Below are 19,293 nucleotides of genomic sequence, written 5' to 3'. Positions count from 1 at the left end.
GAGACAGCGCTAAACCTTTCTGCATGTATTACAACAGCATGGCTCCATAGTAAAAGAATACAGGGGCTAAATTAGCCTGTCTACAAACCAGACAGTCAGCCACTAAAAACATTTGGTGCATTATGGAATAAAAGCCAATAAACCAGGCTCCCAAACTGTTGAGCAAGGAAATTCATTGATCTAAAGCCTAAATGGAAAAACCCTGTGCTTTCAACACTACATCAGTTTGCCTCCTCAGTTTCCAAATAGAAACAGCTTAGACAAAAGCACTGGAGTGCTGAACTTTTCTAGACATTACACAGCAAAAAAGCACGAGAAAACACAGTCAGACTGAAGATTAAACAGTCTTTTACCTGCAAGGTCCTAATGCTTCTACGTGAGAATCAGGCAGGTAGTATATGTCTGTTAAAGTCAAAGGAAGTACGCTTTTTCTCCTGCATGCTCTATCCAGCTGTCACCCTTGCCTAAACCAAGGGCGTGTCTTCATGTCTGCTACATTTGAAAAAGGGCAACTCAGAACAATGATCAGACCTGATTCTCCCAACGTTTTAGTTTAGTTCAGTTGAAAATATTGCCGTTCTGTTTTTATTTCAATTTCACAGCATTGGAAACACTGAAATATCTTTGTAGAAGCAAAAGTCAATTTTGAATAATCTTGATTTCAAAATAGAGCACAAGAATTTTGTCAAAATTACAAGTTGTGATGCACAAAAGGCAACCATTTGCAACATGTTTGATTTTCTTTGCTAATCAGCTATGTTCATACTAACCCAGGATGAGTTAGTAAAGATTTTTGTCCATGATATGCAAGTTGCTCTTTGGCTGATTGATTTATTTTTGAAAATGGGGTTTCAAGCATCTTCTTAAAACCATTATCATAGCTGCAATGTCCACCATCCTTTTGTTACTTTCCTTGTTTCACCAGTTTCTGTGCCTAGGCTTAGAGTAAGTAAGTAAGTACTTTGTATTGAGTGCCTACTGGTTACAGCCACCCAGCTTAGATTCCACTTAGTCTGTCTGCCTCCAAATCTTTCCTGACCTGCAGGTAGAATCATATATTCTGCCTCACTGTCTGTCTATGTTAGTGTTGAGCTTGGTGGAATAGTTAAACTTTTGCTTCACAAACTACTTTGCCCTTGTGGGAAGTGGAATAGCTCCAGAATATTAGAGCCAAATGGCTGGGACTGTAGCTAGGAAGGATTGTTTGCCTCCAGTGGGAGCATCGCCAGCTTACTTTTTTGCAAAGTTAGATGAACGGTTTAGATAAACATTACTGGAAAATCGCCCTTTTTTAAACTTCTAAAATATTTGCTTTTATTGTAGATTATCCAGCTCCCTTCAATCTGTCTCCTTCTCACAGAGCACAAAATAGATGCCAACGTTTACACTTGGTGTCTGTTAGAGGTCTATATTGTACTTCATTAAGTTCTGGAAAAATATGGGTGGGGTGCGGGCTGAGATGCCACTGGAGATCATCCATTGGATCTTTAAGGTGTAGTAATTTGCCGTGCATGTGGCTGCCACATATGAGGTAATGTTGTAGGTCTCTTACCTGTTTCCTAACAGGAAACTCCCAAGGCCTAACAAAAAGCAGCTTTTAACTAAAGGAGCAGGAGCCCTCATCACTGCTTCCTTTGGCCCACAAAAATACCCTCAGCAAATGAGAAGACCAGATAAGCAGCGGCTGAAAATAATGAAGAACAGACACACATACACAGTCCTTCTTTTATCAGAGAGATGCACAGTGAACATTTTAAATCCCTGCTTGTGTTTGTAGAATTGGTTGTAGTAAACAAATTTGAACAATTACATTTAAAAATACATATGTGTTCAGTGGACTAATGTATACATGATAACAGGACTCTGACTTCTTTTCAGTAATGTTTATCAGTGTAAATTTGCTAATCGCGCAAGTGAACTTTAAAGAGCTAGATGTATTAGTGCCACTGTTGTCTGTTTGTATATAGACCTCTCATTATACTGCAGAAGACTCACAATGCATGGCAGCTTAACATGACTTCATTATGTATTTTGTGGATTTCTTTTGTTACACCGGTGTCTCTAGAAAATAGCCACGATTTATAATTGTGTATAGTTTTTGAAATGACTAATAAAAAATGCTTAAACTACATTCCATGCTCAATCCCATTACGAATACAACATGTGGGAGCATAACAGTGAGATGGATTAATTAAGCAAATTAAAAGGAAGAAGCCCAGACTCACAGTAGATGATATCTTTGTCATTTGGTCATGCTGGGAGAGACAGATGTTAAGCAGCTACCATGCTTATTGTGCATTGCCATCAGACATTAATCATGAAGGAAATAAGTCAGCTGAACATTAAGTGATCCTGTTAGACAGAAAAACAAACAATCCCCCCCCTGAATATTAAATAATTTAGTATTTACTTTTAAACAAGTGATAACACTGTCATCACCAAAAGCTATTCCGTCAAATAACTCTTTAAGCACACTAATTAGCAGTGAATGAACTCCAGTTGGGACGTTGCCTGAGACACAGAGACAGATAATTTTCTACGGCTGAAAAAAGCAGTCAGTTTTCAAATCTCTGTGGCAATAACATCGTCATAAGTTTGTAACCCTGAGCTGTAGGCGACATCCATGCTTAGCTCTGTCCGGCTCTCCAGTTCTGCTGTCAGCTCCTTCAGGATCCTTTCCAGGTCGTGGTTCTTCCTGTGCATCTGCAGGTAGTTGATCTGGAGCTGTTTCTGATACCTTATAACTCTGTCTTTCTCCTTGTTCCACGTCTGCCTCTCCTGTTCAAAGCTGCTGGCTAGCCTCTTTTGAGCAATCTTCTCCTCCCGTAGCTGCTGCTTAAGTCTGTCCACCTCTCTTTGGAGGGATTCTGTGGAGGTGTGCTCATTGTTCTCTCCCTCTCGCCCCTGGTCTGTGGATTCTGAACCTTGGCTTTCTGTCTGAGACGGGGAATGGGTTCTGACTTGCAAACTGTGCTGCAGCCTTTGCTCTTTGGCAGTGACTAGATCCTGTTTCATTCCTTGAATGTCTTTCTCCAGTTTGCCCACTTTCTCCCTCAGAAGATCTGCCTCATTCTTTTTGCGCTGGAGTTCATTTTGGCACACCTGAATTAAAAACGGAAAATGGTCAGAACCTAGGCAGCAATTATAAGACTGTTGTGAGGGATGTAACAGGCTCTAATTATACAAAGTGCCAAATAAGCTCACTTTTTAGGACTGTAATTAAGTGTGCTAAAACATGGAAATTGAAAACACTTTACTCAACATGCAGCAGTCAAATATAGCACATGATTGCAGGGATCCTTCCAAGCTATTGTCATATGAGCATTGTGTGAGCATTTTATGCACATGTCCGTGTCTCATCTCTGCAGTGGTGTAAACTGCAATCAGCAGACTAACCTCAATGTCTATGGTGCGGGAGTGAAGACTGTCCTCGTGGTTTTTGTTCTGTTTCTCCAGAATCTCCATTTTTGCTGTTTTTTCCTTCAGCAATGCCCTGAGGCCGACTATCTCATTCAGCTTGTGGCTGACATCCGCTTGACACTCTCTTAGCTGCTGCTTCAACAGTGAGATCTCTCCTGTCTTTTGGCACACCTACATTCAGACAAAAGACAATTATGAAGATGAAACTGTGAATTATCCTCTGTAAAGTAGGCAGTTAGGGAAACGTAAACAACTGCTTAGCCTCATGCTGTTTTAATATTGAATTGCCCCTTAATGTGTCTTTTTGTGGGTGTATTTGCCTCAAGATAGCATATACCCACAGCATTACGGATTCAACTGTAAATTTTGTTTTACAATTAGTCTTATAAAAATCTATAAAATTAGCACAGAAACCGTGAAAAAAAACATTAATACATTTCTCTGCCAGGAATGATTGTACGCATGAAAAGCAACACTTTCACGTGCCAAAGATTAACTGTAAAATAGATAGTTAATAAATAAGCTAATAAAATTCTGGACTCCTTGTAGCTATTTTTTTCCTTCACCTTAAATTGTTAAAGGCTTGTGTTCAAGAGCTGTGTTCTCTAAGCTTAGTTTATCAGAGCAGATTCTTGCTGCTGATAAATGTTAGTGAGGGGTCTGGCGAGACTAAATCAGATTAGTGCAGCAACCAAACAATGAGGTGAAAGGTGCTGAAAAGCTTCTTGGAGTTGGAGTTGAAGGGAGCTGCAGAGTTGGTGATAATTCCCTTGGCAGCCTCTTTGATTGTATATATAGATCATATATATAGAAAATCAATCAGCATTTCTCCCAAATTCTTAGGAGTTAAGTTTGCAGCTACTCACAATATAAACGTATCAATATGCACTACACTGAATGCAGTGCAAGTGGCTTTCAGTTCAATTCAAGTCAATTCTTATAAGTGATAATGAAAAAGCATAAAACATAGAAGATATTCAAATGTTTTCTCTGGTGATGGAAGGATAGCTGGTATCCCACTTCAGCTCTATATTGTATTACACTGTTTTTCATGCTACAAGCTTTCATGTCTAACTTACAGTATATCACATATATAACCCATGACTTACCTCCCACTGAGTTTCCTCGAGGGTCGGAGCTAGCTGTGTGCTCTCTGCCTCATAAGCCTTTAGTCTGAGCTCAATAAGCTCCTTCTCCCGAGTTAGCTTAGAGAAGTCTTCCTGAAGCCTTTCCTTCTCTGCCTGCATGAGAATTTATTTTTCCTTTCAATTATTCAAGTGGTCAAGTGTTACATGAAATATGGTTGGTAGGATAAAGATGACCCAGGAATACGTGGTTTTAAATAAAGGCAGACGAGGGCTGACCTGGAGCTGGCTGACTTGCAGCTGGAGTGCTTGCTGTGTTTTTGCAGCCATTTGGGACGCTTGGCGTAGCTTTGTGGAGCATCGCTGCTTCAGCCCTTCCATCTCTTCAGCACAGTACCTTTGTCTTTCCTCAAACAGCTGGCAGGTGTCTGTTTCCTTCTCCTCAAAACTCACCTGTTGCAAAGTGAAAGGCCTAATTACTAAGGAGTGTTCATTTTCATCGTGATTAAGAGCACATGCTGGTTTTTATTTTTTATTAACCTCTACTTTTTGTTCACGTGACAGTTCTGTACCTGCAGCTCCTGTAGTTCACTTTCTCTCTCCAGCAGCTTTTGTTCCAAGCGTTCAATCAGTGACTCATCTGTAGTTATGGGAGACCGAATCCCACCTGCAGTCTCAGAGAGAGCGCTTGGCTCATCTGCAGAGAGTGGGGAGCCGGCGTCCTCATTAGCCTTAGATACCAACCCACTGCTGTTTAAATCAGCACCGTAACTACAGTCAAGGTTAGCGCTATTCCCGTTGACCCATGGAGAGAAATTGGGTTGTACTCCCTCGCTGAGGCTATTTGCAGGAGCGGAGCTGCCATCGCTGTGACTGACAGGGCCTGTGGAAGCACTTAGGCTGCCGCTGGTGCTGTGGGTGGGAAGGCTAGACATGGAGTTGCGTCCAGAGTCGGACAGAGTGCCTGAGGGGAAAGAGATAACATCGGGTACGTTCGTTTAATTTTTCATTCAACCCAAGCAAAATGTATTTTAAAGCATCAATCCATGCGTGAAATATAGACGAAAACCTGAAGTGTCCCGCTTGTCTCTAATATTTGGATTGCTTGCTTTCTTCAGAGGACAAAGGATGTGGTCCAGGCTGTTGTGGCCTGTCTCTGTGGATGAAGTCCTTGTGGGATTTACGCACTTGAAGGCAGTGGAACGGACCGATGACTTCTCAGCAGAAGTCTAGAAGAGTGAAATGGCACACAGTCAGGGCTCTTCTTCCCTACTTTTGTATTTATATTCACTGGGTTCCTCTTAGTTAACATCACAGCCAAAAGCAAGTCCTTTTTCACTGAAGTATAAAGGGCAGAGGATGAGTCACATTCTTAAACTTAAAAATCATAATGACTGGCTTTACATAGATAAATATTGTCACATGCTGGAAGTCCGTACAAATGAAAGGGATAGATTTTTTTTGTGTCTGTCTTTTCATATTAGAAATAGAACCACTGAAGCGTGCAGAATTGCTTCTCTACAAACTGCCGGTATTAAAAGACACACAGCAGTAGTTGCAAGTAAAATTCACCAGACTGTCAAAAAAGGGAAAACTCATTTCAAAGATGAACTTATACTCCACATGCCCCATCTGGGCTGTCCAAGAATGTCACAAGCAGTGCCATACCTTCGCTTCTTTCTGTCCTCTTTTCCTTCCTTCTGCATCCCATATCTCTCCTCCATGTGCTGTCTGAGGGAAGATGAATAGCCCTTTTCAGTGATATTAATAATATGAGCTATTGCTGAAGTGTAAGAGGTAAAGCTTGTGAACTCAGCATTCTTTCACACTGACTTCATGGCTGGGATGCCTTTCCTTATGTTTTTTTCTTTCTATCTCTCAAATTCTCTTTGGCCCTTGATCCCTCGCTTTATTTTTTATTTTTCCTTAGTCTGTGCTGTCTACTTAAATCCCACCCTTCCTCCTCCTCAAGGTAGCCAAGCCCCGTTCATGAGGCCTAAAAACCTATAGAAGACGATGCTGTTTGCTTTGGTATTCTTGGCACAGAGAAGACTTTTCTGAAAAGATCAAGGCACCCTTAGGTCATTAATCTGGGAGGGAGTGATTAATAAGCTGGGAAGGTCCTACACAGGTTATGAGGAATAGCTGCTACTTATTAAACTACCTGCTGTGCATGTTTTATCCTCCACTTCGCTGTGAGGTTGTTAAAGTCTATTTCAGCTACTCAGCATGACTTCTTAATGGTTGTCAGGATAACCATAGCAACTGTTCCAGTTAAGGAAAGCACAGTGAAGCTACATTTTTTATAAGGGCATGAAAATACAGTACATCATGATCTCAATTAATATCTAAATGTATTACTTTAAACTTATTTGCTTGATGTTGTGGGTTGTCAAAGATGAACGCAGCAGCATCTAGGATTGGAAACTAAAGACATATGAAACTGTGTTAGAGTTTAATTCTTTTTTATGATGGCCAACAGCAAGGGGGTCTCTTTTTGAGAAACAAAAGCAGACTGGGCAAAAGTCAAATCCAGTCTTTGCTTGTGACGTTGCCTGCTTGGACTTGATAAACCATAGACTGACATCACAATGGCTCCATACATCTTCCACACAGGAGCCTATGACATATACAGTCATGTATAAAATTAAGTTTTTCACATTACTCTATGCAGTCTACGTAAACCCTTACTGCTTCTGTAGGAATTATGAGAGTAATTAGCAGTCAGGTGATGCTAATGAAATATACTCTGTTAATTTACCATCAGCTCAAGTGTGGGTGCCTCTATAAAAGCAGAATTTTTAGTGTAAATGCTCCAGAACAGCAAGTATCAGCAATGATCTCAGTAAAACTATTTTTGTTGCCCATCTTTATGGTTATATGGTCTATGGATATAAGGCCACAATCTGAAGTCTGTCATTATACAGTGAGAAAGATTATTTACAAGTGCAAAACATTCAGGACAACTGTTGGTCGTAACAGGGCGGAGGAGGAGGAACAGGAGAGGATCTTCCACCTCCAGGTCAAAATGTTTGGCCATAATGCACAGCATTATGTTTGTTGAAAACAGAACACAACATTTCAGCCCAAACACCTCATAAGATCTGTTAAACACAGTGGTGGAGGGCTCATTATTAGGGCTTCTTTCTTTTGTTCTTTTTCTTCAGTAATTGAGGGCATGCAACAGGAAAATGACCCCAAGCACGACAGCAACTTTTCAACAGAATGGCTGAAAAAGAAAAGAAGTCCAGACCTCAACCTAATTGAAATGCTGTGACGGGACCTTAAGAGAACTGTGCATAAACGAATGAGCTGAAGCAATGTTGAAAAGCAGAGTGGACCAGAAATCCTCCACAACAAGTGGAAAATGATTACTTCAAGTTGTTGCTGTTAAAGGTCTTTTTACAAGCTACTGAGTCGCAGTTTACCCCGTTTTTCCATGGACTGCATAGAGTCCTGTGAAAACTTTCTTTTTCACCTGACTGTGAAAAAGAACTCAGCTAGCAACCAGTTAGCGTCATGCTGGAGGGAGCTGCCAGCCTGACTGTGTCTGATGTATAAACTGTATAAAAGAATGAGATAGCTGCTGTAATTTCAATTAAGTGGATTGTGGGCAGTGGCTGTGAAGCCTGTGGGCACCATCGTCTTGGATATATTGATCACCTTGGATTAGAGGATGGAGCCGAAGAGGAAAGATGGTCGAATCTGACTGAAAATCAATCATTACAGTAGCCAAGCTCTGCTTTATTCTTTATAATAAACAATGCAAGACCTATAACATGAAGCTAGTCAAGGAAACCATACATCTATTAGAAAAAGGTTAACAGAGGTAATAAATTACCGTAAGCTAAATTCTACATCAGGTTCTTTTTGCCACCTGCTGGCCATATGAAAAATGCAAGCCCAAGGGACATCTTTCCCTAAATTAGCCCCACCTTTCATAAACATGGGCTATACCTGCTACTTTATTTACAGTTTTTTTGTTGTTTTTGTAGCCTTGAGCACTAACTTGTAGGCGTCTGATTGCCTAGCAACAGCTGTAATGAGAAACAGCTGGAATAAATCGGTTAATTTTTTTGTGCTTAACCTTTTAAATCTTGTCTTATATTCTAAGAATAACACGATTAAGCATGGAGGAAGAAAACAACAACAACACCAGGCTCACCTTCTCAGTCACATTTCCAGACATGAGCAGCAGTTTTGGTTGCATCTGCCCATCAGATTTCCCATTTCTGTTTACCTGTCCCTCCGCTGATCTCTCTCTGTGGTGCGTTGACCTTGGTTTATTGCTTACCTTGTGTGAAACAAAATAAATCTGTTACCCCAAAGCACCGTTGCATGTTGTAATTTTTTCATTCTCACATGCCATCAAAAAACACGTCATCTCACCTTAATATAAAAAAAATCTTCGCTTCTTCCAGACCTTGAGTGGGAGAGGCCTTTGGAGGGATGAGTGGAGGATGAGGAGCCCTGAGTGAAGCCGCACTTCAGTAACCCGTCAAGGTTGCAACCTCCACTCTTTCTGTGGCTGCTTGTTCCCTCCTTTAACCTGTGCTGAGATGCCTTGCAGTGTTTGCTGCCGAGGCTGTTGTCATTGAGGACACTGCTGACGCTACCCATGGTCCTGTAGGCAAGCGCACGGGCGAGATGCAGCTAAAGTCTAAATGGTGAGGTTACACTGAAGTAAGGGAAAGGTACATCTCGTGACCCCACGGAGGTTCTGTCAGTGGCTTCATCTGTGAAACAAGAAAAGGATAAACATAAAGGATGCACAGTATCATTAAACAGAAGATTTTTGTTCCATGGAAAGGATGCAGCCTTATTTTAGTTTACTCAACTCATAGTTTACTTTTGATGCGTATCACTGTTGTTTAATTGTTGTTCAGTCTATTGTGCAGTGTTGAAGCAGGTGTTTAAATTTGCAAAGCAAACAAAGTGAAAAAAAGTGTCTATCTTGGCACTCTGCCTGGCTGTGTATGTTTAGATTTATGACTCAGCTGTTAAATTTGACAAATAACCCTTTGGGTGCCCTTCCTCTAAACAAACTGGCAATTAGACTACTTACTGCCTTCTCAACAATTGGCTGGGGCTGCCATCTGAATATCATTTTCTATTTGCTATTGTTTTGGAACATATTACAGATAGACCGGCAGAAATTATGAAATAAAGATTAAGTGCACAGAACCTGTGTGAATTTATGTAGTTAATATTTTTAATTACAGTCTACAAGGACATTTATTTGCACAGTCACACGTAATGAGTGTGACTGTGCAGTTGTCCTCATTTTCCTCGCCTTCTTTCAAAGATAACCAGACCCCAGATGTTGCTATCATGCTCTCTAACCCACAAGGGAAAAGTCCCCTCGGCAGCAGATAAAGGGCTCCTAGAACCACATGGTCCTGAGCTTTTAAGCATTTAATAATGGCCACAGCAACAAAGCCTGTGACTAACGACCTCCTATAAGTTATATATATCTAAGCTATTGCATTTGGCTTGAGTTTAATTCATAATTTATGGTTGCCCTCCAGTGTTTGTAAGGAAACTAACTCTCATTGTACTGTTTCTGAGATGCCTCATAGGGAGTGCTGATCAAGGCTGGGACTTTTTATTCAACCCTAAAACAAAAGTAAGGGAATTAAGACATTTAAAAAAATGTTTTTAAAATCAACAAGACACCAACTGACATAGAGTGGCATTCATACAGAAGAATAAAAGTATATTGGGCTTTTAGCAGAAAAGAAATATTTTTTGATCAGTATAGATGAATACAAGAAAGGAAAGCACACCCAGAAATACACAAAGACCACTAATAATAAGAGACATCTTCAGCACTGCTTCAGTTTTGATTCTCAGTTTTGTTCAGGATAAAATTCTAAGTATATTCTACAAACTAAACATGTACTGAAAATGTTGAATAATGGCTAATGATGGTAAATTCGTACTCGCAAGAGTCTAAAGCGAGGCAGTCCTGTGCACCACTGTAGTAAAGAGTCTCTGACATGCCTGTGTCTGCTGCTGTTTTATTGTCCCTGAATGACTGCTGCTAAATCTAAACTCTAGCCTTCACCATCACTCTCAGATATTAGCATCTACCGCTGACATGGGACTGATGTAATGAACAATAGATTTTACTTACTGCCAGGTCAAACTAAACATCCATCTCTAGCAAGGCCGCTGCAGAGTCATCTATCCAGTCACCGAAGAAAACAAAAAAGCAGACATGTGTATGTCTCTGTGCGCGCGGGTGTGTGCATGTGTGTGTGTGTATGAACGAACAAGCAGCAAATGCAAACACTATCACCACGGCCAGGGTCTGCTAACTGTTTGTGAAGGGGGTGGATCTTCCTGCTTTTCTTTTCAGCCTGTAACCGGCTTTGCATCATAACTGACATGTAAATTCAAGTGTGTGTATGTGTGTTGTTGGACCTCCCACTCCTCTCAGGGGATCCAGTGTACAACATGTGCTCCATAGAACTGGCGTGTGCCGCTCAAGTGATTAACTCTCAGCCTTCACAAAAGATCTTTTACACTCCCCCCCTTCACAGTGCACCTCCCTCCACTCTGCACAATCACCCGCAGACACCCCGTTTGTGCATCCACTAACTGTGTTATGCCCATTCATCCTTCTCTCTCTCCTTTTTTTCCATCAGTCCCTCCCTCATCCATCCGTCCCACTTGGTGCCCTGCACCCACCCTGAATAAACAACAGTTCATCTTAAGGAGAAAAAAAGGCGCTCGCCCTCTGTCTTTTGGCTCTTTGTCTGTTGAAGTGTGCCTTCTTTGTGTGGACTCTTCTGTGCCAGTTGATGTATTCTCTCCAAACAGCCCAGGACCATATTTGACTGTTAAATAAATGACTAGTCCTCAAAATAAGAGCGCTGGAGAGCATCGGTTTTAGAGCGATTTACCACCATTCTGCCTTTATGCTGTTTGTTCAGGCATACACCCACAGACCCACTCTTTCACACACAACTTTGCGTGTCAACACAAATTGCACACACTCTCTCTCACAGTGTCATTGCTGGAGTCCAGCTCTCTCTAAGGCAGTAAAGCATTCAGCATCCCACAGAGCCCAGACTGTTGACAAAAACCCTTGTGGATGAAATACAATCAAGCCCGGCAACAGGAAAATATACTAGGCACTGTGATCCACATAACAAAAAACAACAACAGGGGAGAAGATATGGCCTTTCTCTGCAACTGACAAAACAAGTTTAAATCTTACAACCCATTTTTGTCACAAGTAAACATATACTTTGTGTTAATGTGAGGAAGCAGAGTGCTTTGCCATGCATCTAGACAGAACACAGCAGATTTACTGATACTGATAATGTGAAACAAAAATCAATGTGACAAAAATCACTTGTTTAAAATTGAACTAATAGCGTGCTGTGCAAAGAAGCAAAGCTCTATACTATGGGCTCTGGATGTGCAGACAGAATTGCAGAAAAGTGAGTCATATTGCATCATACTGTCTGAAACCTTTCACCATAAAGTGTTTTCACAGTCTTTTTGCTCTTTATGTAATAATATACAATATTTCTGTTGATGTGCCATAATTTTTTTCAGCGAGGCTATTCACTCATGCTTTCAGCTTGCTGCCATTGTTCCTCAGTTAGTCGTGTTCAGACCCTGAAGCCTGCTTTCTGAACAATGATCCTGACATTTTACTTTTGTTACTACTGACATGGTACTCAGAACTGATCAATTTCACGTCTGTTTGACGCAAATATAGCAATTTGAAAATCTTTTCATTGCCCCTTCATTCGAAAAATTTAATAAGCAATGTAAACAGTTGATTCCACAGCCTTTGAGGGGAAAGCGTGATTTAAGACCTCTGGTGTGTTGGGACTGGGGAGAGTGAGTGTGTGTGGATGCATGCAGATATCTAATCACATATCTGACTGCCTGCATGTTTTTCAGTGTCTGCACAAAAGAGTGTTGTGCACTCGCTTATTGTGTATGTCTCTGTGTGCAGGCAGGGGATGATGTGTGTGTGTGTGTGAGCGTGGGCGCTGTGTCATCTAACCCCAGCTGACCTGCTTGACACAAAGCCCTACCCCGCACAGGACCAGCTGACACTACACACCCCTATTCCCCACCCCCCACTCCTCCACCCGAAAACACACTCACACATACATACACACACACACACACTCACAGAGCATAGCCAATCCATTAGCCCAGCCAATGGCAGGCAGCAGTAAGTGTGTTATAAACATCCAGGATTTATACCTGTCTCACAATGACCATGAAACTCTCCTCTGTTCTCACTGTACCTCTACACTGCCACTGTGCCAGATGGCATCTTTTTAATTCTCACTCTTTTTATGGTAATTTCTAACAGATGCATGGCTAATCTCTCCGGTTCACTATATGTTTTTTTAGGTCATTCTTGGGCAGCTTATTCTTCTTTGTTCTCTGGTGCATTCAACATCATCAATCTCATTTGTTTTCCTTACATTTCAGAGGCCAGCGTACTTAAAGTAAAATTTAAGCTACTAGTTCTAACTACTGTTTTGCTTTGCGTAAGGCTAAAATTCATTTAAGTTTTTGTTGTTTGAGGCTTTTAATGTAAGTTAAGCTAACTTTAATTAACTTGAACATTTGAACAAAACAAGTATTATCTTACCTAAATTATAGGTGGTTTTTTTTAAATGATTGAATTAAACATGAAGTGGTCAAAGGGTGAGATATTTTGATATTTGGTCATTTGTATGACTATCAATTCAAAAATACTTCCCAGAATGCAATGCTCAACAATATCTTAAACCCCTCATCTGAACAAAGGCTACAGTTTGAAATACAGCATTTCTATTCTATTCATGTTACATCACTACTTTTTTGGAGACATGTAAGGACACCATACAGAGTATCAAGAACAACAGAAGATTTATACAACAATTTACACAGAATATAAATTATTACTAAATAATGTACAAAATCTGCAGTTGTTGTTCTCTACCAGTAAAGATACCGATATTACGTATCGGTATAGGTCCGATACTGACCTAAATTACTGGATCGGATATCGGAGAGAAATATGTAGTCCGATCTGAAGTATCACAAAATCACCTCACAAAACTCATAAAACTTGGCGTAACCCAGCTCGGCGCATCGGAGCAGTATGTGTCACGTGATAGAGCGGCTGTTGGCGGTCTGTTGGAGCATTTGGAGCCTCGCTACATGCTTCCTAACCGCAGCATTTCATCTCGGCGAAAACTATCCCAGATAAGTAAAGCAAGTGTGTAAGTTCATCCTTGAATGTTTGCATAGTATTTCCACGTTAAGCTTAACAACTGATATGTTGAGCCACAGCTGGACTGACCATCAGAGTTCCATATTGAGGTGAAAAGGAAGCGATTTGTCCCGTACTTCAGCTAGAATTAAAAAATAAACACAAAGCTGGAATTATTCCGTCTTTGCTGCTCAGTTGCATCTACTTCTTTCATTCACTCCCCCTCCCTCTCCTGTTATTACTTCAAACATGAAACTGATCAATGATCAGCTGATCGGCTTTTCTGCCACAAGTCTCGTCTTTCTTGTTTGTTTATCGCCCACTTTGCGCTAGAAACAGGAGACCAGCGGATAAATAACAGCAGCGCGTTAAAGGGTGAAAAGCTGTTGTTAAAATTTATTTAATATTACTTTCTAGTATCAGCTGATGTTTGCTGGTCATGATATCCGTTTGGATATGTGGTGAGAGGGAAACATGAAGATGAAACCAGGAGATGTCCTTACTGAATCATCAGAGCTGAACAGGTGATGGAGAAACAGGTTTACCCTTTAGGTGACATGAATGAGTTGAAGGGAAGTTATGAGACAAATAACACCAGGATCCTTTTCTATGTAGCTGACGGCTGGTAACTGTGCAGGGGCGGGTCTAGCAAAGTTTTGCCAGGGTAGGGCATTAACAGGAAAAGGGGGGCACCAAGAAATATTTTTCTTTATTATGTCATTTAAAAACTTTGAATAAATAATTATCTGAATCTTACAACAAAAGTGGTCACCTGATTAAATGTATAGAAATCCATTATTGTATATAGCAACTAATAAGTCTAATATACACCCTAGTAAGCTATAGTACTTTTTCCTTTGGGAAGGTACCATCTGTGCAGTCTGCAATTCTGTTGAAGCAAGATGTTGAATCTATTTAAATATTGTAGAAAAATAATTGATTTCTGTGCATTTGTTTTACACTTGCATTAAATTAAAGTTGATTACATCGATTAAGGGAAGGGGGGTGGTTCCCTAATTTTTGCTGGGAGTTGGCAACCCTATTAGTTAGGTTGCTTAATATTTCCACTAAGTACTCTTTAAAATACCAGAATAGGGAGGATGATGTTGGTTTAAATTTATTAAATTGATCAGTGTTGCTGAACTATAAAATGTTTTGGGTGGAGTGTATTTTTTGCATACAGGTATAGCAGAATAGCTTCAGTGTCTTGTTTTTTTAAACTTGAGTATGAACTTATACAAAATACAGTAAGATATTTATAAAAAGAAGTTTTATTGATTACAAAATACACTGTATCGGATTCATATCGGTATCGGCAGACATCCAAATTTATGATATTGGAATCGGTATCGGACATTAAAAAGTGGTATCGTGCCATCTCTAGTAAAGTTATTATGCTCAAATTTGTATGCATATAATTTTTAATCTTAACTTTTGATTAAAAAAATGGAGATGCATGCAAACGCATACTATTTTAGCAAAAACTCATTTGTTACACAGCATGCATGCCTGCTTATCAGTGTATATTAAACCAGACTGTGATTTTACAGTCAGTATATGTCACTGAGCTTACTGTAGGTTTCCCCATGAGGAGCTGTAAAATGATAAATGAATTATGCTAAAGGCATTAGTGTGTCCCAACTTTTTACCTGTAAAATGTGGATTGCACTTTTATTGCTTCCAGCCACGTCAGTCTAAATGAATCTTTATAGCCTACGGTTCGATCCTCTGAATGCAAAATGATGAATGCGCTGCTCACAGTGTGATGTAACGCATTAGATAACTGGAATCAATCTTTGGCTCACACTAAGTAAATAATGGTTCACAGACAATGAAATGGACATTCCTATTATCCCAACATGACAGTGAAAATTAAAATCACCAATTACGGTGCGAAGAGAAGAAGACACAGTTTACATATGACAGCTGAGTATTTCACAGAGACTAATCGGTGCATAGGTTGAATTATTGAAAAGTAATACTCTTTCTCTGTCATTCTCTGAAGGCTGTCAAGGCCTCAGTCTCTCGTCTCTCTCTCTCTCTCTCTCTCTCTCTCTCACACACACACACACACACACACACACACACACACGCACTTTCTCTATCTTGTGTCTTTCTCACGAGACTGAGTTGTGGGGATGAGTAATGTGGCCTCCAGCAGAACATCAACTGGGAATGAAGTGTGGAACAGAGACGGTCATCTATCTTTCACTTTCACTGCTAACACATCTATCTACTGACCAAGCACACACACACACACACACACACACACACACACACACACACACACACACACACACACACACACACACACGATGACATCCAATAGCAGCTAATTGGGTAATCCTTTTAGTGCATTGTAAAGGAGATCGAGCATGAATAGGGCTTCAATGCTGAAGTGCAGAATACCAGACACTCATTACTGCCCTGAAGTAGGGAGATGGAATACCAGGCACAGAGAGAGGCACAAGCAGAAAGAGAAAGACACTGACTTGGAAGGACTGTGTGTGCGTGAGAGAAGGGTATTTATTCTGTGCAGCTAACATTGCATTATCCATTGACAACTACTGTATTGCCCAGCATACAGCCCATGTATCCTCTGTTTGAGATATAAGGGTCAGGATACAGAAAGAGGTTTAATTATGAATAATAAAAGTAAACAATTTTTGCACATTAATGTCATCTCAGTGTCTCCTTTTGAGACCAGGCAACTTTGACTAGAGCTCAGCTTTTAGTGAGACCCCCCAGCCCGAAATTAGATTGCATTCAGATGCTATTATGTGCATCCAAATGAGACATTAGGTCAACCAAACCATCAACCTCCATGGGTTTTAATAGATAAGGAGGTCGTCTGCACTATTCATTGGCTCTGTATGGCTGGCCAACTACTGCTCTTGTAGTGCGTGCATTTGCATAACCTTGGCAGTTGGAGTGTAGGGGAAAATGTATTTTTAATGGAGTCTAAATGGGAACCTTTAGTGCCGCGACAAGCATGGAAACTAATGCTCATGAATTCAAGAAGTCCTAAAATTAAATATCTCAAATGTCCTTTTATATTTCCTTATTGAGCTGCATCCGCCCATACTTGATTGGTTATTACCTTACAATGCGTTTCTGCACCTTTTTGTTGTAATACCTCAAACATGCGCAGTGCCATGGAACCAGTCCAAAAAAGGTTTTAAAGACTTGGATGCATCTTCTGTTAGATAGCTCTTATCAAAGTCCAGCTCAGCTGTCATAAAATATTAACTTCTCTGGCTTTTATTCCTCTCTAAAAACAGCAACTGAAAATGTAACAAATGGAAGCGTTTTTTTAGACGTTCTGAATTATTGCTCACCCATTACTCGCACATATACTTTTTCCATTACTTGTCACCCTGTCCCATTCGTGTGTGATATGACAGCCTTTTTATTATAAAACTCAAATTTGATCGATTGCCATAAAAGCTTTGTTGCGATGCTGTTTGTACATTAACGGAGGATTCGGAAAAAGACTTCATGGTTATGGTCAGAAATATAGAAGTCACACCGGCTAATACATTTTACTAGTGTCAGATCAGTTAGTTTGTACTGGTGTTATAAAGGTGTTATAACGCCTCATCGGGCTATATTTTGTATCAATGATAGGGCATGAGAACTTTCAGTATATAGACGTTTGGATTTCTCACATAGTCACACACACTTATTATGATATATCTTCGTTTAAGAAAGGACAACATGTATAGGTAGGTAGAAAAGAATGAGGCCTTTCCTGGCACTGAAGCCTGATGACCCCCAAAAGCTGAATACTCAATGATAAGATTGTCATTCTTGAGCATAACTGCCTCCCATCCTCCTAATCTTCTGTGGCTGTGCGTGTGTGTGTGGATGGTGTAATGTGGGAGTAAGAGGAAGTAAGGAGGAAGACACAATGAGCTCACTTTATGGGGGTCTATATCATCCCAAAAGCAGCTGGAGATATTTGCTGCAGGCGATACCTGTGCTCAGCTCCAAAATAAAGGCCCTTGACCTTGTTTTGCTACTTTGTTCGTTACAGGGAAACTTTTTTTCAGCAGTCTGACTTGGGATAATTGGGAAGAGCCATAAGTCGACATTCATCTGCTGTTTACTTCTAAACAGAAACAGTTTTATTCCTGAAAAGTTGACTGCTGTGGATGTTGGAATGTTGGATTGCCGTGCTTCTTTGGCAGAGCCTTCATTCACGAGTGGATGCTGGTATATAGGTATCTAGGACAGTTATTTTAAGAAGCATCTCCTCTAGCAGGTCATGACAGCTTCAAATGATTGTCACACGGTAATGAGCAAAGCATTAGTTATTGAAAAAAGCCAAAAGACAACCCAAAACAGAATCATCTGTCAATTCAAGATATTTACATAAAAAATGATCTCTGCTGTGCACATAGAAAACAAACAAACAAACATCTCAGTCAGTGAAATGACAGGGAACTGTCTATTCCCACTTCTTTTTTACTCTCACATTGCTTGGTACAATTCCTCCCCTGTGTTTTTCTCCACACAATAATTTGGTACAAACAAAGCTGAACATGCCTGTACAAGTGCCCTATACTTACCCACTCACCTTGTCACCTGCACAATGTACAAGAATTCATGTTCTCAGCAGGTCTCAACACATATCTCACTGTACGCGAGTGTGACAGAAACTGGGAGTTGGCGAAACAGCTCTCCTTCATGTGTTACAATTAATTGTATAAAAGAAACAGAGCAATATTTAGGAACCGTGGGTTGGTGGGGGGTTACTTTAGGTAATCACTGGGTGGGGAATACACTTGAAAATCATGTTGAAAACACCTATAACTACCAGCTTAGCCTTCAGGGGTATTTATATCCCAGGAGTTGTTGTGCTTATATCAAATCAAACCTCATGCTGGTCCCTATTATTTTAAGCTTTTTTTTTTTTAAACAATGGTTTGCCCAGTAATGGCTGAGCTGAATGAAAAGAGCACGAGTGGCAGTTTTCTGGGTCGAAATCAGACATTTCATTTATAGCCAGTGTGTCCTCATGCACAGAGATGATTTCATTTTAAAATTCAGTTTGCATTTAACAAGCAAAAGCCTTGGACTGCTTCCATGCATAGAAACTTTGGAATTATTATTAATGCTAGCTGTAATTTGGTATGATCATAAAGTGATCCTAGTTCACCTTACTTAAACTTTGCAAATTGCACACTTAAATAAGGAGGAATCTGCTTGTATCCTGCATGAACTGCAAGGCTTTGAGCCTCGCACAAGTCTCTGCCATCATTTCAGATCTAGTCAGAAAGCCATGCTGTCTTTGAGTACCTGTAGTGGTGACTTACCTCAATTATTCCTTGCCTCCACAGTCTCAGTCACTTCTGCTTTTGCCCTGTCTCCCCAAGCTTTGTGATCTATGAGCAAACCATCCTTAGCCGAACACTGGCAGGGCCGGTGTGGGGAAAAAAGTGATGTCTGCTTTTGTTGTTTGAGGTCTCTTAGGTTCCTTTCCTCAAACCTCTTCAATACCTGGAACACTCAGTCCGTCCCGTCTCCCATACTCTCTTACATTCCTTC

At 40.4% G+C, this 19,293-nt stretch overlaps 2 protein-coding genes across 3 annotated transcripts in view; one reads left to right on the top strand and one right to left on the bottom strand.

Moving 5' to 3' along the window:
* hspb11 (heat shock protein, alpha-crystallin-related, b11) overlaps window positions 1-8,833 on the top strand; it is an 18,456-nt gene extending 9,623 nt beyond the window's left edge. Inside the window, exon 6 of the mRNA XM_026187325.2 lies at window positions 7,673-8,833. Coding sequence (XP_026043110.1) covers window positions 7,673-7,675 — 3 coding nt within the window. The 3' untranslated portion in view covers window positions 7,676-8,833. The remainder of the gene's footprint in view (window positions 1-7,672) is intronic.
* On the bottom strand, window positions 1,714-19,293 carry lzts1 (leucine zipper, putative tumor suppressor 1). Of its 2 annotated transcripts, none has more exons than XM_026187315.2 (10): window positions 19,062-19,293; window positions 8,895-9,241; window positions 8,671-8,799; window positions 6,174-6,236; window positions 5,575-5,734; window positions 5,078-5,469; window positions 4,785-4,958; window positions 4,530-4,661; window positions 3,397-3,591; window positions 1,714-3,102 (listed from the first exon to the last, which is right to left on the bottom strand). In XM_026187315.2, the coding sequence occupies exons 2-10, from the start codon at window positions 9,123-9,125 to the stop codon at window positions 2,563-2,565; spliced, it is 2,016 nt and encodes a 671-aa protein (XP_026043100.1). In that variant the 5' UTR covers window positions 9,126-9,241; window positions 19,062-19,293; the 3' UTR covers window positions 1,714-2,562. The 2 variants fall into 2 exon arrangements, with proteins under 2 accessions (XP_026043100.1, XP_026043099.1); XM_026187314.2 differs by lacking the exon at window positions 19,062-19,293 and adding an exon at window positions 10,642-10,871.

The sequence above is a fragment of the Astatotilapia calliptera genome, chromosome 12 (assembly GCF_964374335.1).
Source record: "Astatotilapia calliptera chromosome 12, fAstCal68.1, whole genome shotgun sequence".
Taxonomy (NCBI): domain Eukaryota; kingdom Metazoa; phylum Chordata; class Actinopteri; order Cichliformes; family Cichlidae; genus Astatotilapia; species Astatotilapia calliptera.
The sequence above is the reverse complement of the archived record's forward strand: the minus strand, read 5'-3'. Positions and strand labels throughout refer to the sequence as shown.

Coding starts and splice junctions, on each gene's coding strand:
- lzts1 (XM_026187315.2), bottom strand. CDS start 9,125: ATGGGTAGCGTCAGCAGTGTCCTCAATGACAACAGCCTCGGCAGCAAA. Junction 6,237..8,670: donor CTGGAAATGTGACTGAGAAG/GTGAGCCTGGTG, acceptor ATCTTCCCTCAG/ACAGCACATGGAGGAGAGAT. Junction 5,470..5,574: donor AGACAAGCGGGACACTTCAG/GTTTTCGTCTAT, acceptor CTTTCCCCTCAG/GCACTCTGTCCGACTCTGGA.